At 56.1% G+C, this 24103-nt stretch overlaps 3 protein-coding genes, 1 long non-coding RNA gene and 1 pseudogene across 6 annotated transcripts in view; 3 read left to right on the plus strand and 2 right to left on the minus strand.

Annotated features, from left to right (window-relative positions):
- The first annotated feature begins 806 nt into the window (after positions 1-806).
- Positions 807-2829, plus strand: LOC136336560 (mastin-like; annotated as a pseudogene).
- Positions 2830-3807: 978 nt separating this feature from the next.
- Positions 3808-6678, plus strand: LOC136333942 (uncharacterized). The gene is made up of 3 exons (XR_010731110.1): positions 3808-3937; positions 5767-5833; positions 6556-6678. It is a non-coding gene; the product is annotated as an uncharacterized lncRNA (long non-coding RNA).
- A 2640-nt stretch (positions 6679-9318) lies between these two features.
- Positions 9319-11013, minus strand: LOC136336561 (tryptase beta-2-like). Its single transcript, XM_066278345.1, has 6 exons — positions 10986-11013; positions 10715-10781; positions 10412-10583; positions 10038-10303; positions 9718-9881; positions 9319-9637 (listed from the first exon to the last, which is right to left on the minus strand). The coding sequence occupies exons 2-6, from the start codon at positions 10779-10781 to the stop codon at positions 9473-9475; spliced, it is 834 nt and encodes a 277-aa protein (XP_066134442.1). The 5' UTR covers positions 10986-11013; the 3' UTR covers positions 9319-9472.
- Positions 11014-17720: 6707 nt separating this feature from the next.
- LOC136336562 (tryptase beta-2-like) lies at positions 17721-19431 on the plus strand. The gene is made up of 6 exons (XM_066278346.1): positions 17721-17762; positions 17969-18035; positions 18167-18338; positions 18447-18712; positions 18869-19032; positions 19113-19431. Exons 2-6 carry the CDS (start codon positions 17969-17971, stop codon positions 19275-19277), a joined length of 834 nt encoding a protein of 277 aa, XP_066134443.1. The 5' UTR covers positions 17721-17762; the 3' UTR covers positions 19278-19431.
- Positions 19432-21848: 2417 nt separating this feature from the next.
- Positions 21849-24103, minus strand: part of CACNA1H (calcium voltage-gated channel subunit alpha1 H) — a 64695-nt gene continuing 62440 nt past the window's right edge. For all 3 annotated transcript variants that reach the window (XM_066275372.1, XM_066275374.1, XM_066275373.1), the window contains one exon: positions 21849-23568. In XM_066275372.1, the coding sequence (XP_066131469.1) occupies positions 22597-23568 (972 nt within the window). In that variant the 3' untranslated portion in view covers positions 21849-22596. The remainder of the gene's footprint in view (positions 23569-24103) is intronic.

Consider the following 24103-nt stretch of genomic DNA (forward strand, 5'->3'; position numbering starts at 1 on the left):
CTTTGGGCTCAAGCCAGCGACCATGGGGTCATGTCTATGATCCCATGCTCAAGTCAGTGAACCCTCTCTTAAGCTGGTGAGCTCATGCTCAAGCTGGAGACCTTGGGGTTTCTCTGCATCCCAGTCTGATACTCTACCCATTGTGCCATCGCCTGGTCAGGCCAGAGCATCTTATTTTATTATTTCCCATAGGCATACTATCTATCTCACTACTGATATGTCTCCAACAGTAAGTTCTCTGCTGGGTTCAGAGAAGACATTCAATATTTCTTGTTTGATAGATGGCCTCTTGGTCACCACTGGTCCCAATGAAGGGATAAGCCCTGCCTCCTCCTGTGCCCTACCCCAAAGGAGGGCAGGCTTCCCCTCTGCTCAGTTCCTGGGTAGGGAGTATAAAGGGGCTCAGAGGGGACAGGAGCGGGATGCAGAGACACCTGGCGTGGTGAGGATGCTGCTCAAACCCCCGCCTTCTCCATTCCCGATCCCCAGGGTCCCTTTCCCGGATCTCTTCACCCTGGCTCTCCTCTCTTCCCCTGCAGATGCCGTGGCTGCTGCTCCTGACTCTCCCCTGCCTGGGGGGCTCTTTGCCTGTGACCTCAGGTGTGTCCTGACCCCCAAGCCTGCCCTGTATCCAAAGCCCTGACCTGGTCTCTCAGAGGCCAGCCCTGGGATTTGGTGGTGATCCCCATATAAGAGTGGCCCTCATATGGGGAGGGACTGAATGTAAGAGTTGTGCTGAGTTCTGGGCAGGGATGCCTGGGTCCATGATGGCTCCTCCTTTGCTTCCCCAGATACCGGGCCAGGCGCTAAACTGGTGGGCATCATAGGGGGTCATGATGCCCCCGCTGGAAAGTGGCTATAGCAGGTGAGCCTGTGGGTCAAGAACCTAACAACAAACATGTGGGAGCTCTCCTGTGGGGGCTCACTCATCCACCCCCAGTGGGTGCTGACAGCTGCCCACTGTATTCCAGGGTAAGATCCGATCCTGCCAGCGCCCGAGGTGTGGTGGACATGGTCAGGGGGACCGGATATGTGTTGCGAGCAGTTCCGGGCTGGGTGGCTGCAGTTCTCCCACCAGGAGTCAGCTTATTAGAGTTCCCTTGCCCACCACAGAGGGGAGGCTCCTGGGCTCTGAGCGGGCAGCTTACTTCCTGCTCTTCTGCTGCAGTCTCTTAGAAACTTCTGGTTTTCTGTCCCCCAGGAAAAAGCCAGAGGTTCAGCACTTTAAGGTCCTAGTAGGACAAGTGAGACCCTCGGTCAACAGGGCGGTGGCTATGGTCATCCGCCATCCCAAGTATGACCTTACACTGAAAGGAAATGGTGGGGCGGATGTGACACTTCTCAAACTGAAGGACCCTGTGACACAGTCTAACCTAGTCAAGTGGATCACCCTCCCGCCAGCATCATTCATGGTCCCCTCAGGCTCAAAATGCTGGGTGACCAGCTGGGGCAATATTAGACCCTCAGGTAAGAATCCCAATGAGTTGGAGTGAGAAGAGGAGGCCCAGGGGCTGACTCAGTAGGGCCCTGCTGTACAGATGAGGCCCCGGCTGGGCTCCCTCCGGGTCTTCCTTGGCTGCAGGAGGCAGATGGCTCGAGAGGACTCTGTAAAGGAGCTGAAACCAGAGTAGCGAGAGCAAGGCCAGGCCATGGGCGTTTCTTTGCCCTCCCTCTGCACCAGGCCCCATGTGTGCCCTTACGTGAGTCTCCCCTTGTTGTGGGTCCCATTATCCCTACAGTCTTGATGGTGGGATGGAAAACAAGGAGAGAAAGCTGGAGCGACTTGCTCAAGGATTCACTATTAAATAAGCAAAATCAAATTTGATACTAGGTCTACCCACTCCACATTTCTTGGGAGAAAACACTTGCTATGATTTTTCCCAATAAAAATTTTTTGTAGGTAAAAAAAAAAAATTTTCCTGTTTCTTTTTGGAGCTTGGCGCCCACAGTGTCAGCCTAAAGATTATCAGCCTATTAGCCTGGAATGAATCCCAGAGAGTTGGGGCCCCCGGGGGGCGCTGGGGCTCAGCGCTGGTTCTCGAACCCATGACCTGTGACTGTAGGCCCCCTCAGGACCACAGGAGAACTTAGCTTCTCCTCACAGTGCAGCTGCCCGAGCCCCCCAGTCTGCAGGAGGTGGAGGTCCCCATCGCGGGGAATGAGTTGTGTAAGCAGCAATTCGGCAAGATCAACATGTCGATCAAGAACGACATGCTGTGTGCGGGTCGCCAGGGCCGGGACTCCTGCCAGGTGAGCCACCCGACTGTGGCCTCCCTGCACTGCTCCTGCCTGCAGGGACCCTGAGTACTGACCATCTGTCTCCTTTTCCCTGCAGGGTGACTCTGGGGGCCCTCTGGTCTGTCAATGGAAGGCCACCTGGCTCCAGGTAGGGGTGGTGCGCTGGGCGAAAAGCTGCGGACTCCCGGCTTTCCTGGAGTCTATGCCCGAGTGACATCCTTCTTGTCGTGGACCCAAAAATATTTCCCCCCACTCTCCCTGAGCCTGGGGCAAGGACAAGGATTCTGCCCACATGAGATGAAGACAGGCCCCCCAGGGTGTTTGTGGGACCCTCATGCTCCTTCCCCAACGTCAGCTATTAACTGCACCGGGCATTTTCCTCCATCCCCGCTCTGAGACTCTCCTGTCCCCCACCCAGCCCCTTCAGTACCCTGTCTCTCCCCGAGAGGTGAAAGGGAGAGGAGCCCCGAGCCCTGAAGTGGGGTTGCAGGGAGCATTCCAGAGCCCCTGCCTCATACGCATTCTCTGTAGCTCATTAAATTGCCAAGAAAACAGGCTGGGGAGTGGGGGGTCACTCCCGCCGAGCTCTGCTTGCGCGTACGCGTCTGCGGCCCCAGAATGTGTGACCATGGCGTTTCTGTAAATGCCCGCGCTGAGGACTCCACGCCTTCTCGGGCTGCAGGATGCCAGGACGCTCCAAACCTGAGGCCGATGCCTCCAGGACCTGGGAGCTAAGGGCGCTCCGCTGTCCTCATCTTTCAATAAAGCTGTTGGTTTAACTAAAAAATAAATAAATAAGTAAAACAGGCTCTTGACAGAGTGTACCTATATGTGGGTGTGGCCAAAGCAGCGGGTGGGTGGGATGTTCCTAGTGTGGGTACCCAGGGTCTGAACAGCGGATGGTGTGAGAAATAATAGCCAACTATGACTGCAGCATGGAAGAAGGCAACATGGGTGGGTTCTATTGGCTGGGGTAGGGGACGAGTTTTCTGCCTGGGGTCTGAAATCACGGCCTGGAGGACTGCTCCCAGACCTGCGTGGCATCAGACCGTCATCCTTCTTCCTTCAATCGCAGTCAGTGTGTAACTGATGTTTTGAATGACTTGTCTTGACAGCATGAAAGCAGAAAGTATTGTTTTTCCATTGTGATTACTGCGCTTTCTGACCTGGCGCGCCTAATCCTCATTCTTCAATTTGATCAACTTCTTGGACCGCATAAAGTATACAGTCTCCCTCTAGGGGTGAAATAGTTCACCTGCTCCAACGCAGAAGGAACCTCAGTCTCTCATTCTGAGCTTCTCCTGAGCTGGGAGAACCTTCAGCGGGCCAGGAACAAGCCTAGTTTTCCCCTCCTTCCCATCCCAAGTCCTCGGCCATTCTCCTGGTGTTGGCGCCCCCTGCTGGAAGAGAACCATGCTGTATCATCTCGGTCCTCTGCAAAGCTCATCTCTTCTGATGGGTGGGACCAGGGTTACAGTGGACCAGAAAAGCTCCCGTTTCAAATCTAGGAAGTGAGAACTCAGCTGTAAATCCCCTTCCTTCCCCCAGGCAGTGCTGTGCGTTGTTTCAGCTGAATTAAGATTTTGAGGGATTGTTGGTGCACGGCCCCTGCAGGTTGGGGTCAGGACCCACAAGAGCCTTTGGAGCCTGATGCAGCCCTGTACCGTGAGTGAGGGGACTCTACACCCTTCGGAGACAGGTTGGTCCCGGGAAGCTGATTTCTAAAATGTGGTGGCAGCCTTTGAGATCCTTTAGTGATGGAGACGCCTGGCGCCTGAGGCCAGGGTGAAAACAGTCCTTCCTTCCGCTGACTGACTCGGGTGCCTGGGGGAAGGCCTGGACTCTAGAGTTAGGGAGAATGGAAGCTCCAGGGTGGGCGGATCGGGAGCTGCTTCCCCCATGTGCCCAGGACAGAAGTCTGGGTTTCCTGGGAGCCAGGACTTCTCCAGGAAATCCTATATCTGGGAAAATGAGACCTGAGACTCAGCTGCAAGGCACCACGATGCAGATGGGTCCTCCTTGGGGGTCTGCTCTGCCCAGGGAGTGAGGGGGCCTGGCAGAAGCACAGCCTGGTGCTGCCCCTCTTGGTGTTCTGCCTAAGTGATTACCCCGTCAGTGGGGCCATGTTGCTCGGTGGCTGCCAGGTGATCCACATATATGTAATTTTTTAAAAATTTATTTATTTATTTATTTATTTTTTACAGAGACAGAGAGTGAGTCAGAGAGAGGGATAGACAGGGACAGACAGACAGGAACAGAGAGAGATGAGAAGCATCAATCTTTAGTTTTTCATTGCACGTTGCAACACCTTAGTTGTTCATTGATTGCTTTCTCACATGTGCCTTGACCGCGGGCCTTCAGCAGACCGAGTAACCCCTTGCTGAAGCCAGTGACCTTGGGTTCAAGCTGATGGGCTTTTGCTCAAACCAGATTAGCCCGCGCTCAAGCTGGTGACCTCGGGGTCTCTAACCTGGGTCCTCTGCATCCCAGTCCGAGGCTCTATCCATTGCGCCACCGCCTGGTCAGGCTCCACATATATGTATAACTAGTTCATCCCCTGCCTGACAGGAGGGGTGTTGGTGTTTTCGCCTCGCCACTGGGTTCCGTGGGATTGTAAATCCCTTCGTAGCCAGTGAAAGGGCTTTTCTCCAGTGGTGAGGGGTGTAGTCAGATAGTGTTTTCAGAATTAAGAATGAAGGTTTGGCCCTGGCTGGTTAGCCTGGTGTATGCATGTCCCAGGTTCGATTCCTGATCAGGTCACACATGAGAAGTGACCATCTGCTTCTCTCCCCTGCCTTCTCCCTCTTCTCTCCCTCTTCCCCTCCCGCAGCCAGTGGACTGATTGGTTAGAGCATCTGTCACGGGCACTGAGGATAGCTCGGTTGGTCCCAGTGGCAGCCTCAGGTACTAAAAATAGCTCAGTTGATTCTAGCATCAGCCCCAAACAGGGGTTGCTGAGTGTATCCCAGTTGGGGCGCAATCGAGAGTCTGTCTCACTATCTTCTCTCCTCTTACTTTAAAAAAAAAAAGAGGATCTGAGCAATTCAGGGGCCAGAGCCTCCAAGGGAGGGAAAAGAGACCTAGGAACTTGTGTTGTGGAAGGGCTGGGGCTAGACAAACCTGAGCCTGGAGCTGTGTCTGCAGGCATGGCCACAAGGTAGAGCCACAGGGCTTTCTTTCCTGAGGAGGGGCAAAGGGCTTCTATCCCCTGGGAAGGCTCTGGGAAGTGTCCTTGGGACAAGGCCTTTGGGAGGGGTCTGAGGGTTAGGAAAAGAAGACAGTCTGTGATGAAGGTCATAAAGCAGGATATGCTGATCTGAGCATGTCCAGGTGCACCGACCCCATGCCAGCAAAGGCCCGCAGCAAACCCTACATCTAACAACCCTTCCTGCCGCTCTCTGCTGATGCCGCCAGGGTCTCAGCCTGTCTGTTTTGCAGATGCATAAATAAACTTTTTATAATACTCATTGGGCCTTGTGCGTCCCTCCTTCGGCCAACCTAACAGCGGCCCCTCCTTGCTCCTTCCAGATGCCGAATCTGCTGGTGCTGGTGCTGGCGCTGCCCCTCCTGCTGGGCCTGGTCCACACGGCCCCTGGTGAGTCCCGACCCCGGCCAGCCCTGCCCCTGCCCCTCACGCCATTCCCGCAGCCCCCAGGATGGATGAGTAGATTCACAGAAACCCAGAGGCCGGGCTGGGTCTGGTCCTGGGGGTGCTTCCTGCCCCAGCCCCAGGCAGGCCCTGGAGCGAGTGGGCATCATGGGGGGGCAGGCTCCCCCTTGCCTGAGACATTGCTGCTGTTGTCACTTAGGTCACCTCTCTTGATTGGGGTGCAAGCGTAGGCACCGTATGGAGGCTTGGGGCACATGAGGCATCTCCCAGGATCTCAGCCACACCCGCCTTCGGGAGCAAACTGCTGTTTGAAGGGACGAGGGTTGGGAGGAAGGGGAATGAGCAGGGCTGGTGGAGGTGGGCTGGGCGGGGCCCAGGAGCAAGCTAGAGGGCACAGTGCAGGTGACTGAGGCACCCTGGAGGGGCGGACGAGGGTTGGGAGGAAGGGGAATGAGCAGGGCTGGTGGAGGTGGGCTGGGCGGGGCCCAGGAGCAAGCCAGAGGGCACAGTGCAGGTGACTGAGGCACCCTGGAGGGTTTTTTCCTGGGTGAGCCATGGTTGCAGGAGGCCAGCCTAGGAGTAACAGTCCAGAAATTAGGAAGGGAGAGGGGGAGCCACCAGTTTGAGCGACTCCCAGCACTCCAGACCTGTGTACGCAGACAGCCATCTGTCACCTGCCACACTCCCAAGGAGCACCTCTTTTATAGATGAAATCTGCTGTGAGCTTCAGGAAGGTCTGCTCGCTGGCCTGGGATCACACAGCTGGAAAGAGCAACTGCAGGCTTCATCAATACTTATTAGCTGAAGGTCTGCGTGCTCCTAAGCTTAGCCACAGTAAATTACTGTTTTTCTGGGAGAAAAATGGATTGGTGCCCCGATATGTCAAGACAAATATCTTTAGGAGAACATCTCCATAATTAAAAAAATTATTTTGAATCAGTTTTATTGAGGTGTATCTTACAGATACACAAATTAAATTTCTCCCATTTTGAGCCCACAGTTTGAGTTGCACAAATGCATGCAGTCATGTAACCACTACCATAGGAAAATGACACAATATTTCACCATCCCTTTGCAACCAATATCGCTGCACGCACCAGCTGGGAAGGGGTCAGGGAAGATGGAGGAGTGAGGGCAGGTGGAGGAGGAGCTGAGACCCAGACTGTATCACAGCCTCCCTGTTCCTTCTGCACACCCCGATAGGAGGGTTTATCACCTCCCTTCGCCCCACGTGGACCCAACAGTCCAGGCAGCTAGCAGCTGTCTCAGGCGCACACAGTAGGACCATAGCAGGACCAGTCCCAGCGTCAGACATCATGGCTGCAAACCTGAGCCTTCTCTCCTCACCTAGGCCAAGGTGCTGCCCCTCCAGGAAGCTCTCCCTAGTTCCTCTGGGCACATTGGCCCCTCTCCTCAGTCCTCCAAGAGCCTGGTCTTGAGGGTTCCTCAGACGGGTCCCAGCTCACGGCCCAGACTGAGCCCAGCAGAGACAGCTCAGGCCCTGTAACTTGACTCTCCCCAACTGCCCTCCCCAATGTCCCTGTCCTCTGACCCATGCCTGGTCCCATGGTCTCCAACACAGAACCCACAGGTCTCTACCACACATCAGACGGGCACAGCAGCAGCTGCCCAGCCCGGGACAGCCCTTTCTAACCGTCCTCTGTCCTGCCGGAGCCTGATGACTGAGCTGATTAGGGGCCCTGGGAGGGGCTGGGGCTTTTCTGCTGGCCCCCACTCCCTTCCTAGCTCCATAACATGGCCCGATGGGAGAGTCCTCTCTTAGATGTGGGGAGACTGAACCATCAGAACGGAGCACCTTGGATGGACTTGTCTCCGTCCAGCCAGCACCCAACCCAGAGCCTTGCTCAGAAATGAGAGCCACGTTCGCTCTGGTGATGAAGAGGGCTGACAGTGGCACCGCCTCTGTGAGTGGGGTCTGTGCTGAAGCTGTGAAGGTCACACCGCTGGGAGGCGCCCTGGGGAAGGGGGACTGCGCTTTCCAGCTCAGGAGCGGTGTTGGAGCCCATGCCAGCACTCGCAGGTTCTAGAAGGCCTGATGGCACCCAGAGTGTGGGGTGGGGGCAAGTCCAGAGGAGCCCCGGATCTCTGCCTCCCGGGCTCCCAGTGCCTTCCTGGGTCCCGCAGGAGGGGAGATGCCCTCACCTGTTCCCCCCCATTCACCTACAGCATTGAGAACCCCTTCCCCCACCGTGGCTCCACGCAGAACCCTCCACATCCCCAGGGCTCCAGTCCTGCTCTCGAGCCAAAGTCTCGGCACCATCTCCATGGTCCCTTCCATGACACTGTGTCTGGATTCGCTTCTGTGCCCGTATCACAGGAGAACACGGAAGGGTGTCATACCCCAGAGTGCCCCCCTCTCCTGTCCCTGTGCGGACGGGTCGCCAGCAGCCCAGGGGACATGGGCCTGCATGGGGGCTCCTCAGGAGGACCTCTGAGGGCACAGGGGGTGGGCTGTCTCCCTCACAGCCCCACTGGCCCAACGGAAGGCCAGCTTGATACCCACCTCCCATAAGCCAACACGTGTCTGTCACTTATCACTGGCTGAGTTCCTTGAGATCCCAGGGCCAGACCAAGGGGGGCCGGGGACACCAGCATCTTCCCAGCTCCCGGGTCTGGGGAATCTCAGCTTCAGGCCCCGCCCACCTACCTTCCTTACACCACCCCCACCCAGAGGAGCCTGTGGCTTCTTGTCCCTCAGCGTCCCCCAGCACAACCAGCATTTAGAAAGGTGTCAATGTGCTTGTATAAGGTTAGCAATCCAAGGGGGTCGCCCCACTGGCCACAGCAGGGAGAGCTCAGGGCGAGTGGGGGCAGAGGCCCTTCCCAGTCGGGTCTGCAGTCTGCCCCGGGGAGTCTGTGCCCAGGAGACAGCCTGACACGCACAGCAGCCTGATGCAGAAAACCAACAGTGCCCCGAGCGTGACAGGGAAGCTTGCCCTGTGACCGGGACGTCCAAGAGGGTGGATGGTGGGTGCCCACCCCCAATGCAGCCACAGGAAAACGCCACAACGTGGTTCTCAGTCAAACGGGACTCTCAAGAGTGTTGCTTTTGATCAGTCGCACAAATGTAAAAGTTGGGCAGATGCATGACTTCCATATGTATGTTCAGAGTAGCCTGAGAGGCTGGGGACAGAGCTGTGGAAGGAGGAGGGGAAGGCACTGTGTGGTTGGAGGGAACAGGGTGTGGGGGCCAAGGCTAATACTGTGACCCCACTGATGGGTACCTGGGTGCCCCTAGCATGGTCTAAGCGTTCTCTTGCATTCTGCGTCCTGACTACATGTGGCTGCTCACCGGAGACACAGGCATCAGGGGCTGGGACGGGCTGTTCCCACAGCAATGTCCAGTGCTCAGGGCCAGGGGGATCCCACAGTGACAGTGGCTGTGTGGCTGCCCTGGACACCCTTTCCCCTCAGTGACACCCACAGCTAGAAACACGGCCACAAACACGTGTGCTCTCCATGCATTTTAGTGAGGATCAGTGCCCAGTGCCTACTCCCTGGGCTGAGGGTGGGGGACAGCGCAGGGCAGGGAACAGGGACAGTGGAGGTGGACACCTGGGCAGGAAGCAGTGGTCTGGGTTCCCCACAGACCCAGGGATGGGCTCAGGGCTCCTCAGGGACATACTGGCGGATCCAGTCCAGGTAGTAGGTGACACGGGTGTAGATGCCAGGCCGATTGGGCTGGGCACAGCCTTCGCCCCAGCTGACCACACCGGCCTGCATCCAGGTGCCATTGACCTTGCAGACCAGGGGCCCTCCGGAGTCACCCTGGGGAGGAAAGGGGCCAGCAGTGACTAGAGAGGCTGGGGTCAGGGGGAATGGGGACTTTGGGGAGGACAAGGACCCACCTGGCAAGAGTCCTTCTTCGTGTTCCCAGCACACATCATGTCGTCATGGACAATCTGGATGTTGTCTCCCGTGAACAGGTCAGTGTGGTATTTCGTGTCACAAACACTGTTTTCTACAATGGGGACCTTGACCTGCTGCAGGGGGTATGGTGGAGGTAGGGACTCTGGGGGTGAGAGGATAGCAATCGTTGTCAGTGGGGAGGTGGTCACTGCCCTGAGCATCTGTTGGGACCCTGTGCCCGAGACGGAACCCCAGAGCAGGGTCATGAGTGTGACCGGTCCCCACTCCCCCGTGCTCTCCACCTGTCCCTGACACTTACCTCCATTGTCCACATCACCCCAGCCTGTCACCCAGCATGGGGTCTCTGGAGGGAAGGTCTCTGAGGCAGGGGGCAGAGTGACCAGCTGGATGCTATCGGAAAGGCTTACAGGGTCCTTGAGCTCCAGCAGGGCGATGTCCGCCCCGTTCTGGGCTGTGTAGTAGTTGGGGTGCGGGATGATCCGGTTGATGGGCAGCAGCTTGTCCTGGTAATAGAGGTGCTGCTCCCGCAGCTGCACCCTCAGGATTGCAGAATTCATAGTTTTCCTGGAGAGAGGGGACACTTCCTCAGGGGGCTGAGCTGCCTCCTGGACACCCAGGAGCGAGGGTTGAGCCCCAGGTCCACCCCCACCCATCAGGCCCTTGAACACTCACGGTCCAACGCAGTGCGCAGCCGTCAGCACCCACTGGGGGTGGATGAGGGAGCCCCCGCAGTAGTGCATCCAGTACTGCTGTTTGAGTCTCAGGCTTACCTGCCAGGGCCACTTGCACTCAGGGGCCTCCTGCCCCCCCACGATGCCCACTCGCTCCAGGGCCTGGCCTGGGGCTGGGGTAGGAAGCACTGTCAAGACCGGACCCAGCCCGGCCTCTGGGCTTCTGTGAATCTACCCACCCATCGTGGGGGCTGCGGGAATGGGGTGAGGGGCAGGGGCAGGGCTGGCCGGGGTCGGGACTCACCAGGGGCCGTGTGGACCAGGCCCAGTAGGAGGGGCAGCGCCAGCACCAGCACCAGCAGATTCGGCATCTGGAAGGAGCAAGGAGGGGCCGCATGACGAGGCTGGGGGCTGGGCCAGGCTGGGGTCTGCCCCGTGTGGGGTGCCGATGGAGTTGGAAACCCCTGGATCTGGGGTCCGTTTAGGCTTGGAAGTCTGAGGTCTTGCTGCTAGATCTGAGGGTCAGCTGCTAGTGCACTAACCCCTAGTTTAGGGGTCTGGTGTGGGGTGCTTACCTCAGCTGGTTCCTGCTGCTTTGCGCCACGCACTCTCTCCTCCCCATTTATCCTTCCAGACCAGGAGGGGTCAGAGGAAGGGTGCTCAGTCCTCCAATCCAGAGTGCAGGAAGTGGATAAGTCAGACAAAGGCTACCATGTGACATAGGCCCTTACTATCCAACTACCCATCTGGGTATCCACAGGTCACATGGGTGGGATTGCAGCCGCAGAGAGGACAACCACCTCCTCTTTTGATGGGTCTTGGCTTCCTAGGTTCTGGGGGCTGAGATGTCTAAGCCAGCCTGGTTTGGGCTGGCGGGAGAGGCGCTCTAGTATCCATAACGTGCCTTCCAGCGCCCTCTGCGTATCCGGGCTCCCCGGCTCTCCATGGACTAGGAAGTGGACATTGGAGCATACCTCTCTCTGTCACCCAGCTAATCATTGGAGCTTGGACAGCTCCCCTTCCAGTTGCTGGGAGTTAACTGCTCTCTGCCAGGTGGTCAGGGATCCCCCAGGAGGCCTTCAAGCACGGTTGCACCAAGGGACAATTGTGCTGTCCCGACTCTGTAGTCAGCCATTCCTTCCCATCCTGTTTCTCCAAGAGGCATCCTTGTCTGTGGGCCACCCTCAAAGAAACAGGGAGGTCACAGCTTCGGTCCCTGGTCAGGGTACGTTCAAGAATAAACCAACGAATGCCTGAATAAGTGAAACAGCAAGTCAATTTTCTCTTTCTCTCTTTCCCTTCCTCTGTGTCTAAAATAAATAAATAAAATTAAAAAAAATTTGTTTTAATTATAAAGCATCTAGGAGAAACCATAGTACAAAATCTTTACAACCTTGAGGAAGGCAGAGGGGATTCAAAAGAGAATTGATAAATAGGACCGCATGAAAATGTAAAGCTTACACTCAGTCCTGGCTGGTTAGCTCAGCTGGTTCAGAGGGTTGAGGGTTCCATCCCGGTCAGGGCACACATAGGAAGCAACCAATGAAAGCACAACTGAGTGGAAAAAGTGAAAGCTTCCTTTCCCACTCTCTCCCTTCGTCCCTCTGTCTCTAGCAATAAGATTTATTTATTTATTTATTTATTTATTTATTTATTTATTTATTTATTTATTTAAGAGAGGAGAGAGAGAAGGGGGGAGGAGCAGGAAGCATCAACTCCCATATGTACCTTGACCAGGCAAGCCAGGGTTTCAAACCAGTGACCTCAGCGTTCCAGGTCGATGCTTTATCCACCATATCACCACAGGTCAGGCCCTATCAATAATTTTTTTTAAAATTAAGCCCTGGCTGAATAGTTCAGTTGGGTGGAACGTGTCAATCAGGGCACATATAGGAGCAGCTCAATGTTCCTGTCTCTCTCTCCCTGCCTCTCTCTCTCTAAAAAAGTTCTTTTTAAACCTACACTTTGAATGATATTGTTAAAATGATAAAAGTACAATCCACGCACTGAGACAAAAGTATTTGCAATAAATGTATCTGGCCAAGGACATGTATCTGAATTTAAGAAGGAAAGGAGGGAGGGAGGAAGAGAGGGAGGGAGGGAGGGAAGAACTGTTATAACTAAGAAGACATCCACCTTCATTAAAAAGTAGACAAGTTTTTGCCCATAGTTTATCAGAGAAGCTGTTCAAATGACCAAGAAGCACATGACAAGATGCTCGTCCTGCTCACTCATCAGAAGACTGTAGACTAGAAGGGACACTGCTACCCCCCCAGAAAGGCTCGAGTTCCAGGCTCTTCCCACTCTTCTCCCTTCCTCTCCCTCCCTGTCCTCTGAAGCTGACAATCCAAAGCCTGGACAGGGCACGTCAGGTGTCTGCTGGGGGTGGTGCTGGGCAACACGCTGGCCCAAGCGGGGGTCAGAGTCCACTGTGGGGAGGAAATTGAGCAGAAAAGCCAGTGAGTTAAGGATGGGAACCAGGTCTCACATGCCAGGGAAGGCAGGCCAATATGAAAAGGGAGAAACTGGAATAAACTCTGGTTTGGGATTAGAGAAAGCTTGTGTTTCAATATAAATATAGACTATAGAAGTGGTGTGTGTGTGTGTGTGTATGACTGTGCATGTGTGTGCTTATGTGTACATGTGTGTTCATGTCTATATACTGTGCACACACAAATGAGTGTGTATGCTCATGCCTATCACTGTGAGTGTGCACGAGTGCTCATGTATACATGAGCATGCACCTGTGTGAGTGTGTGCGTGAGTGCATGTATGTGAGTGCATGTGTGTGGGTGTGTGTGTGCACATATGCGTATTCTCTGGCTCTGTCCCAGAGCAATCAGCAGAACTTTACCTGGATCCTGGGTCTGAGTGCCATCTGCCCCTGACAGGAGCCGGACCCCCTAGAGAAGCAACTGGGGCTGAACATGGAGGCGCAGGGAATAACCTTGTACAAGGTAACCCCAGACTCTGACAGTAATGTGCCCAGCGGCTTTCTCTGTAACAGCCCAAACAGGAAACAACCAGAACCCCCCAACAGGCAAATGCAGAAACACACCATGGTCCGTTCTGGCAGAGGGCTACCACCTGGAGATAAAAAGAAACAAATGCAGAAGGTGACCAAACATCTGCCTGGACTACAAATGTGAGAAACAAGCTCCCTGGAGGGGGTGCAGACAGAAGGTGCTGGCCTACAGCCCCTTGGGAATGAGTGGCCGCTGTCAGACTAAAAGCACGGAGCCTACACATGTTACCGGAACAAGCTGGGGTTCGAGTCGCCCATCACTGCAGAGCCGATCACGGAGATGAGAGCCGAGTGGTGTAAGAGTGTCCTTAATCAAACTGCCAGCCGCCTGAGAAGGCGGGGGGCCTCAGCACATCCAAAGCCTGCCTTACTGGTCTTGGCTGGCTGGCCTGTATGTATATTTTGGGGAGGTTAGTGATTTATCACAGAGCAGGCCGTTAGTCACATAGCAGTGCAGGAGGTGCGAGACGGGTCCGCTGGAGAGCCTGCCTGGAACGTCCTCCTGATGTTGGCTCAGGTCTATCCAGCGTCCTTGCTGTTACCTCTGGAACAGCAGGGGTTGTGGTGCATCCAGGAGCTTTCTGCAAGAGAACTCTCTGGTCTTTCAGGCAACAAAGTAAAAATTAAAGTTTGTGGACTAAGCTTCTAGTTATCTACAGTGCCTTAACTCCTTACAGGAAATTCTGTGACTGAGCCCTTACAGGAAATTCTTTTCATTTAACCCCTTACACATACAGCGTAGTGGTCTGGTTAATAAAGTTAATTCCCACAGGGGCGCAGGGTGACAATCCGTTAGGTACACTGGAAGCGAGCAATGAAGTCAGTGGATGGAGGGCGTTGGGCGCTGGGTCCTCCCTTTTCGGTGGGAGGTTGCAGACAAGCATGGGAGGAGGTGAGAGCGATCCCTGTGCTGATGGGTTAGGACGGGAGACACAAATTTGAAGTTGTGTTTAACTTAATATAGATACAGACGGCTACATGATGACATTTATACAGATGTGTCTACACACTAGTTAGTCCATACACATTTCTTCATGCTTTTTAATTTTTTTTTTATTGCTTTTAGAGAGAGAGGGAGATAGAGAGAGAAACATCGATTTGTTGTTCCACTTATTTATGCATTCGTTGGTTGATTCTTGTATGAGCCCTGATCAGGGATCGAACCCACAACCAACTGAGCTATCCAGCCAGGGCCTACATTGTATTGTTCTGTCTGATGAAAGCCTTAGAGGCAAGGACACCTCAAGAGCAACCTGCACACCAGTGCCCAGACTGAGGTTTCCAACAGCATCTCCAAAAAAAAAAAAAAAGAACTAGGTCCTTTGGAGAAATGGCTGATTCTAGGACTGAGGCCGGAAATATTCAAGATGAGCCAGGAGTCTGAGAAACTGTCACAGCCAGAGAAGACTAAAAGTGACGAGACGATTAGATGTCATATGGGGCCTGGATGGGATCCTAAGACAGAAAAAAAAATTAGGAAAAAAATAAGGACATCCAAATAAAACAGGGTGGGTCATTAATTCTAACAAATAAATCATACTATTATCAGCTGTTAATAATAATAATAATAATAATAACAGAGGAAACTAGGTGCAGAGTATAAGTTTGTTCTAAAATTAAAAAGTACATTAAAAGTTTTTTCAGAACTACAGTTCCAGGCCCACTGAGCCTGGCAGAGACAGTTCAGACGCCATGACTAGCGTTTCTGTGCCAACCCGCCCTCCCCAGTGTCCCTGTCCCGTCACTTACCCCGGGTCCTGTGATCTCCACCACAGATCAGATGGCAGAGCACCAGCTGTTCCGCCGGGGACAGCCCTTCCTAACCGTCCTCTGTCCTGCCGGAGCCTGATGCCTGAGCTGATAAGGGGCCCCGGGAGGGGCTGGGGCTTTCCTGTGCCCCCTAGCATGAACTCACAGGCTGAGGGGGGCCGTGATCCCCTTTTAGATACGGGGGACTGAGACATGGGGAGGGGTTTGCTTCATGATCCACCAGGGCGAGGCTTCTCAGGGCACCGACTCACCTCTTTCCCGCCAACACCCAGCCGAGAGCTTTGGCTCACTAGTGGGTATTCACATTCGCCCTGATGATGACTAAGGGTGACAATACACCACCTGTCCAGGCCCCAGAGGCCTGATGTTGCCCGGTCTGAGGGGCCAGGGTGGGTCTGCATGGACACAGGTCATCTGCCTGCTGGACTACCCAGTTATCATCCCTAGGTCCTCACAGGAAGGGAGTTCAGGGCCCTTATCTGTTGGGCCTCAATTAGTCTCCAGCATTGGGGGCTCCTCTCCCCACCTGCAGCCCACGGTGCCCAAGGAAGGCAACAGAACGGCCCTTCCAAGATGCCCTCAGCCTAACCCCTACACCTGTGACGAGAGAGCTCAGAGTATAAAAAGCCTTTGCAGACATGATTGAGCTGATGGCCCCGAGATGTGAGATTTTCCAAGGTTAAGCAGGTGGACCAAACGTCTTCACAGGAGTCCTTAAGATCACAGAGTCTTCCCCGGCTGTGGCCAGGGGGTGTGAGGATGGGAGCTGGGAGCATCGGAGAGATGCTCGTGGCTGCCTCTGGAGACGGAGGACGGGCCAGGAGCTGAGGAATTTGGGGGGCCTCTAGACACTGGAAAGGGCCAGGGACCTGATTCTCTCCTGGAGCTTCCAGGAGGAATGCAGCCCTGTCCACACCTGGATTTTAGCCCCGTGAGATCCATGTCATATCTCTGACCTAAGCACATAAAATAAATGTGTCGTTATACCACCAAGTTTGTGGTCATTTCAAACCCAGATGATTTCCCTTGTAAATTTATCAAACATTTAAGGAAGAAATCATGCTAAATCTACATAATCTATTTCAGAAAATAGAAAGGGAAGGAGGGAAACTCATTTTTATAAGGTCAGGATTACCCTGACACCAAAATTAGTCAAAGGCACTACAAAAGGCGGGGGAACTACATACCAATACCCTTCGTCAACATAGACACAAGAATCCTCCAAAAAAATATTAGCAAATTGAATCTAGAGATATATAACAGATCCAGATACGACATCATGACCAAGAGAAGTTTGAATAAGAAAACCGAAGACATTGTAAGAAAACTGCAGACCAATGCTGCTCCTATAAAGAGACACCAAAATCCATAACCCAATTTTAGCAAATTGAATTCCTCAAGATATGGAAAGGGTACCACATCATGGTCAAGTATGATTTATTCCAGAAATGCAAAATTGGTTTAATATGGGAAAAGCAATCCATGTAATTCATCATATTAACAAACTAAAAAAAAATAATGATTGACATATACAGAAAAATGACTTTACAAAATTCAATACCCATTTCAATTCAACAGAAGTCCTCAGCAAATTGATCAAGACAGTGTGCTGCCATTACAAGGAGAAAGAACAATGGAACTGAAGGAGAGGTCGGGAGAAGACCTATATGAAACCCACTGAGTTCTGAGAAAGATGACACGAGACTTCAGCGAGTAAAGAATGGCCTTTCAACAAATCTGCTGGAACACTAGATAGATACTTCTGCGGAAGAACCTGGGCCTGGGCCCGGCCTCACACCATACAGAACTGAGTCGGCTCAGAGACATGGAGAGCTGGAAACAGCATCCCTCACACCCCTGGACAAACTGCAAATGAATACATTTTCTTGACCTCATCAGAGAACTGAGGTCACAAGGGCAAACGGCTGACCCAATCTGGAGAGGAACGGGGCCAAGCACGTGGTCACCTGGGACAGCTGCTGCTGGAGCCAGCCAGGGACAGGTGGGCCCCAGAGCCAGGCTGGTGTCTGGGCAGGGAGGGGGCAGGCTGAGGCTCTCTCAGGCCACAGGACGGGCCACGTGGATGCAGGGGGGTGATGCAAGAGGTCCAGGACACTGTGAGCGGGGAGGCTCCCGCAACAGAGAGAGGCGGTGCGATGGATCAACAGGCAGGGAGAGCTGTCAGCCCTGGCTGTGGAGGTCAGGGCAGCGGTGCTGGGGCCTTGCTGGGGGACTGTCCCAGGGAAGCTGGCACCAGCTGCTCGTTATCTCACCATCACTTCCATCCTCCTGTATCTCTGCTGATGGCTCAGATCCCAGATAGCAGCAGTACCACTGTGATCAGCAGAGATGTTCAGATAACCCCCGGACACGGACGCTGATGGATCACCCAAGGAAACCGTGGGGAGGAAGTGGGCGGCAGGGCCCTGGGTCCGAATCATCCACTTCCTCCACTCTGGATTGGAGGACTGAGCACCCCTCCTCTGACCCCTCCTGGTCTGGAAGGATAAATGGGGAGGGGAGAGTGCGTGGCGCAAAGCAGCAGGGACCAGCCGAGGTAAGCACCCCCCACCAGACCCCCCCATCTAGGTGTTAGTGCACTAGCAGCTGACCCTCAGATCTAAAGCAGCAAGACCTCAGAACTCAGGCCTGAACAGACCCCTGATCCCAGGGTTTTCGACTTCATCGGCACCCCACACGGGGCAGACCCCAGCCTGGCCCAGCCCCCAGCCTCGTCATGCGGCCCCTCCTTGCTCTTTCCAGATGCCGAATCTGCTGGTGCTGGTGCTGGCGCTGCCCCTCCTGCTGGGCCTGGTCCACACGGCCCCTGGTGAGTCCCGATCCCGGCCAGCCCTGCCCCTGCCCCTCACCCCATTCCCGCAGCCCCCACGATGGGTGGGTAGATTCACAAAATCCCAGGGGCCGGGCTGGGTCCGGTCCTGAGGGTGCTTCCTGCCCCAGCCCCAGGCCAGGCCCTGGAGCGAGTGGGCATCGTGGGGGGGCAGGAGGCCCCTGAGTGCAAGTGGCCCTGGCAGGTGAGCCTGAGACTCAAACAGCAGTACTGGATGCACTTCTGCGGGGGCTCCCTCATCCACCCCCAGTGGGTGCTGACGGCTGCGCACTGCGTTGGACCGTGAGTGTTCAAGGGCCTGATGGGTGGGGGTGGACCTGGGGCTCAACCCTCGCTCCTGGGTGTCCAGGAGGCAGCTCAGCCCCCTGAGGAGGTGCCCCCTCTCTCCAGGGACACCATGCACCCCGCAGTCCTGAGGGTGCAGCTGCGGGAGCAGCACCTCTATTACCAGGACAAGCTGCTGCCCATCAACCGGATCATCCCGCACCCCAACTACTACACAGCCCAGAACGGGGCGGACATTGCCCTGCTGGAGCTCAAGGACCCTGTGAGCCTTTCCGATAGCATCCAGCTGGTCACTCTGCCCCCTGCCTCAGAGACCTTCCCTCCAGAGACCCCATGCTGGGTGACAGGCTGGGGTGATGTGGACAATGGAGGTAAGTGTCAGGGACAGGTGGAGAGCACAGGGGAGTGGGGACCAGTCACACTCATGACCCTGCTCTGGGGTTCCGTCTCGGGCACAGGGTCCCAACAGATGCTCAGGGCAGTGACCACCTCCCCACTGACAACGATTGCTATCCTCTTGCCCCCAGAGTCCCTACCTCCACCATACCCCCTGCAGCAGGTCAAGGTCCCCATTGTAGAAAACAGTGTTTGTGACACGAAATACCACACTGACCTGTTCACGGGAGACAACATCCAGATTGTCCATGACGACATGATGTGTGCTGGGAACACGAAGAAGGACTCTTGCCAGGTGGGTCCTTGTCCTCCCCAAAGTCCCCATTCCCCCTGACCCCAGCCTCTCTAGTCACTGCTGGCCCCTTTCCTCCCCAGGGTGACTCCGGAGGGCCCCTGGTCTGCAAGGTCAATGGCACCTGGATGCAGGCCGGTGTGGTCAGCTGGGGCGACGGCTGTGCCCAGCCCAATCGGCCTGGCATCTACACCCGTGTCACCTACTACCTGGACTGGATCCGCCAGTACGTCCCTGAGGAGCCCTGAGCCCATCCCTGGGTCTGTGGGGAACCCAGACCACTGCTTCCTGCCCAGGTGTCCACCTCCACTGTCCCTGTTCCCTGCCCTGCGCTGTCCCCCACCCTCAGCCCAGGGAGTAGGCACTGGGCACTGATCCTCACTAAAATGCATGGAGAGCACATGTGTTTGTGGCCGTGTTTCTAGCTGTGGGTGTCACTGAGGGAAAAGGGTGTCCAGGGCAGCTGCACAGCCACTGTCACTGTGGGATACCCCTGGCCCTGAGCACTGGACATTGCTGTGGGGACAGCCCTGTCCCAGCCCCTGGTGCCTGGAGTTTGTGTCTCCGATGAGCAGCCACATGTAGTCAGGACGCAGAATGCAAGAGAACGCTTAGACCATGCTAGGGGCACCCAGGTACCCATCAGTGGGGTCACAGTATTAGCCTTGGCCCCCACACCCTGTTCCCTCCAACCACACGGTGCCTTCCCCTCCTCCTTCCACAGCTCTGTCCCCAGCCTCTCAGGCTACTCTGAACATACATATGGAAGTCTTGCATCTGCCCAACTTTTACATTTGTGCGACTGATCAAAAGCAACACTTTTGAGAGTCCCGTTTGACTGAGAACCACGTTGTGGCGTTTTCCTGTGGCTGCATTGGGGGAGGACACCCACCATCCACCCTCTTGGATGTCCCGGTCACAGGGCAAGCTTCCCTGTCATGCTCGGGGCACTGTTGGTTTTCTGCATCAGGCTGCTGTGCGTGTCAGGCTGTCTCCTGGGCACAGACTCCCCGGGGCAGACTCTGCAGACCCGACTGGGAAGGGCCTCTGCCCCCACTCGCCCTGAGCTCTCCCTGCTGTGGCCAGTGGGGCGACCCCCTTGGATTGCTAACCTTATACAAGCACATTGACACCTTTCTAAATGCTGGTTGTGCTGGGGGACGCTGAGGGACAAGAAGCCACAGGGCTCCTCTGGGTGGGGGCGGTGTAAGGAAGGTAGGTGGGCGGGGCCTGAGGCTGAGATTCCCCAGACCCGGGAAGATGCTGGTGCCCCCGGGCCCCCTTGGTCTGGCCCTGGGATCTCAAGGAACTCAGCCAGTGATAAGTGATAGACAGGTGTTGGCTTATGGGGGGTAGGTTATCAAGCTAGAATTCCATTGAGGCCCCCATGCACCCCATGTCCCCTGGGTTGCTGGCAACCTGTCCCCACAGGGACAGGAGAGGGGGGCACTCTGGGGCATGACAGCCTTCTGTGTTCTCCTGTGATATGGGCACAGAAGCAAATCCAGTCACAGTGTCATGGAAGGGACCATGGAGATGGTGCCGAGACTTTGGCCGAGAGCAGGACTGGAACACTGGGGGTGTGTAGGGTTTTGTGTGGAGCCATGGGATGGGGTGCTGGTGGGGGAAGGGGTTCTCAATGCTGTAGGTGAATGGGAGGGGACAGGTGAGGGCATCTCCCCTCCTGCGGGACCCGGGAGGCAGAGATCCGGGGCTCCTCTGGACCCGCCCCCACCCCCCACTCTGGGTGCCATCAGGCCTTCTAGAACCTGCGAGGGCTGACATGGGCTCGAACACCTCTCCTGAGCTGGAAAGGGCGCCCTCCCAGCACCGTTCTGCAGATTCAGCGTGGTTCCCATAGAGACAGCACCACTCAGCCCTGGACCGTTAGAGCAAACGTGGCACATGCACTTCCGAGCCACGGTTCTGGGCCAAGTCCTGGAGGAGACAAGTCTGTACTCTGAGAAGTGTCCTCATGCTCACCGCCATGTACCAGTTTCCAGTTTCCCCACATCTAGGAGGGGTCAGTGACATGGAGGGACCTTCAACCCAGGCTGTGATTTGGAGCTGGGCCGGTAGCTGGGTGTGGGGAAGATGACAGGTTCCAGCCACTTCCGACAGCTGCTAGTCAGCTTCGTGACCAGGTCCCACTGGACAGACGATGGTTAGGAAGGTGCGCTGCATGTTTGATCTGTGGTGACCCCAGGACCCGGGGTGGATGTGAGGACAGGGACATCAGGGAGCACAAGCTGGTAGAACACTAGCTATGGGAGCTGAGATGTCCCTGCCGAGATCAAGTCTGGGCCTTAAACTGGGATCCTCCTGAGAAACCCCCAAGATCAGGCTTCAAGGACAAAGAAAGAGGTCCGTGGGTCTGCGGACAAGCTGATCGGAGAGGCCAGCAGAGCACAGGGCAAGGGCAAGGCTCAAGGCCTGGGCGTGAAGACTTCAGGGCGGGGAGATGGCGAGTGCTGGGTGTCCTCTGCAGCCCAAGGCTGACTGCCCAGCGTGAGAGCCCCCCCAGAGGAGGTCCCCCCACCTCCGTCACAACCATCCCCGCTCAGTTCTGGCAGGCTTCCTGTGTTGTTAACAGTTTCTCTAGAGTGTGAATGTCACGTGGACTTGGCTGCTACAACGAGCTCAGCCTTTCCTGCTGAACTTTCTGTGGGCCTGCCCGAGTGGGGCAGGTGCTCAGGAGGGGTCCCTGCAACCCTGCTGGGGTGGCTGTCACCACCCATCTTTGTCACCCTCTCACAAGGAGGGGCGGATTCCGATTGTCATCCAACTTGTTCCTTAAATAAGTTAATATTTATTCCACTTTGCTCTGAACCCCCTTCCCTCAACTTGAGAAGCTGAATTTTCTGCATCAGATTATTGCAACATTTAACCTGAATTTATAAAAGGAACAAAATGAAACAAAGGGGCATCGGTGGGAACGGCTCTGCCCAGAGCCCGGGACGGCTGTCAGAGGCACCGGCGGAGGTGGTCTTATTGCACGGCTCCCACTCCCTGGTGGTTTGGTGTTTCAGGGACCAGAGTCAGTTGTTTTCTGGACAGAATGGTGGGGAGGGGAAACGGAAGGGAAGATGGAGGGACAGTGGTAGGTCAGGACAGATGGACGGGAGCTCAGGCTGAGCAACGGTGAAGCATGGCTGCGGGGGGCCGAGCTGCCACCCACGAGGGCACAAGTGGCCCCAAGCGTGTTCCCTATAAAAATAAGTGGATGTGAGGATGAGGCTCTGCTGGGCAGCCCCTGCCTTTTTCCTTTTGGTCGCTTTCTAGTCCTTGTCCCACAAACGCAGCTCTCATTAAGGGACCACAGTGGCGAAACTTGGAAAAACCCAAACCTGAATGGACCGGTAGAGGCTTGCAGTCCGAGGGGCTAACCTTGTTCCTCTTCGCCCAGAGCAGCGCCTGCCTCCCTCTCCCTGGGCGGGTGTTTTCTTGGCTCCTCTGCCTAAGGTGGGGCCCGAGCTGGGGTCCTTGCATGGCCCCACCCAGGGCGACCACCCCACGGGTGTACCCCGACCCCAGTGCCGCCAAGCCTGTGTGGCATCGTTCCTCCAGCTACACAGGCTCATCCACACTGTCACCCGGTGTGGGACTGGCTGGAAGGGACCCTGTTTTCTTCGTGGGGCTCTGGGGGACTTTGAGGTACAGCCCCATCCCCTTCTCTGGGGGGTCACTCGAGAGCACGGGAGACTCTGTTTTGCAGGGTTCGGCAGGTGCTGTGACCCCGGAGGAAGCTCTGGGTTCTGGGGCTGCCCTGTGGCTACTGTCCAAGAACAGGTCCCCGTTGGGGCCCCCCACATCCAGCGGCTCGAAGGCAAAGCTGGGGATGGTCAGGTGCTCCGCACGGCAGGGCACCTGGCCCCAGCGCTCCCCCTTGGCAGTAGGGTCCACCCCCATGCCCTCCAAGGGCTCACAGGATGGAGTTCGCCGTCGCAGGGTAGTACTGCCGCCCTCTGCTGCAGGGGGCCAGGCTGTACCCTCGTCCTCCATGGGGGGGTCTACGGAGATGCAGGGGGGGCTCATCTTCTTCTTCCTGCGTGCCCCCAGGGCTGGCTCAGCCTCCAGGGCCTGGGCCTTCACTTCTCCGTTCTCTGAGCAGCTGTCTCCTCCGCTCTGCTCCACTGAGAGCCGCCGGTGCTGGTCCGCCCGGCCGGGCTGGTCCAGGAAACCCTGGGCGTCCGCACCATAGAGCCTGCACAGGTCCGGCTTGCCGCCCACCACCCCGTGGGCTTCGGGCGAGGGGCTCTGGGCCGAGCTGGTGATGTGGCTGACTTCCTCGTCAGCTGGGTCTGGGGCCTCCGCCTCCTCCCCGTGTGTGGCTGGTGGTCGGCTAGAGACGCAGCGCTGTCCGCAAGGGTGCTTTCGGGTGCGGACACTGGCGGGCCTTGGGGAGTGGGGCGGGGACCGCAGGGAGTCCCTCAGGGACACCTGCCTCGAGGGGGTCTTCCTGCCAGGCTCTCCCGCTCCCAGGCCGCAATCTGAAGGGCTGCCAACCTGTGCTTCCGAGGAGTTGGTAAGCAGGGCCTCCTGCAAGGGCATGGGGTCAGGTGAGACCAGGCAGAGCCCAGCCAGCAGCCGGGGCACGGAGACTGCTCCCCACCTGGGCCAAGGTAGCTTCTTGACCCCGGAGGTTGGGACCCAGGGTAGAGGGGGTCGGGAGCCCCTGGTGTGACTATTAACTGTCCTCTAACCCTACCCATGACGCCCCGGGACCACCCTGCATGTGTGCCAACTGTCCCTGCTGGCCACATGGGGAGGGGCTGTGAGGAGCAGAGGGCTGAAGCCTGAGAGTGAGGAAAGCCTGCCATGGGCCCTGCAAGCCCAGTGTGGCACCCCGAGGACGGGAAGGGTGGTCTGCGGCTAAAGCTGAGGCCCACAGGCCGGCATGCTGTGGGGGACTGAGGCTGGTGCCCAGGAACAAGATGTGGTCCTGGGAGCTGGGAACTCTTGTCATCACAGTGTGCAGGGACAAAGCACCCCCCTTCCCATGTCCCTGTCCCTCATCCTTTAGTGGGGAGAGGGAACCCCCTAGGCCCTGCAGGAAATGGGGGGGCTTCTCCTA

Source organism: Saccopteryx bilineata, chromosome 4 (assembly GCF_036850765.1).
Source record: "Saccopteryx bilineata isolate mSacBil1 chromosome 4, mSacBil1_pri_phased_curated, whole genome shotgun sequence".
Classification (NCBI taxonomy): Eukaryota; Metazoa; Chordata; class Mammalia; order Chiroptera; family Emballonuridae; genus Saccopteryx; species Saccopteryx bilineata.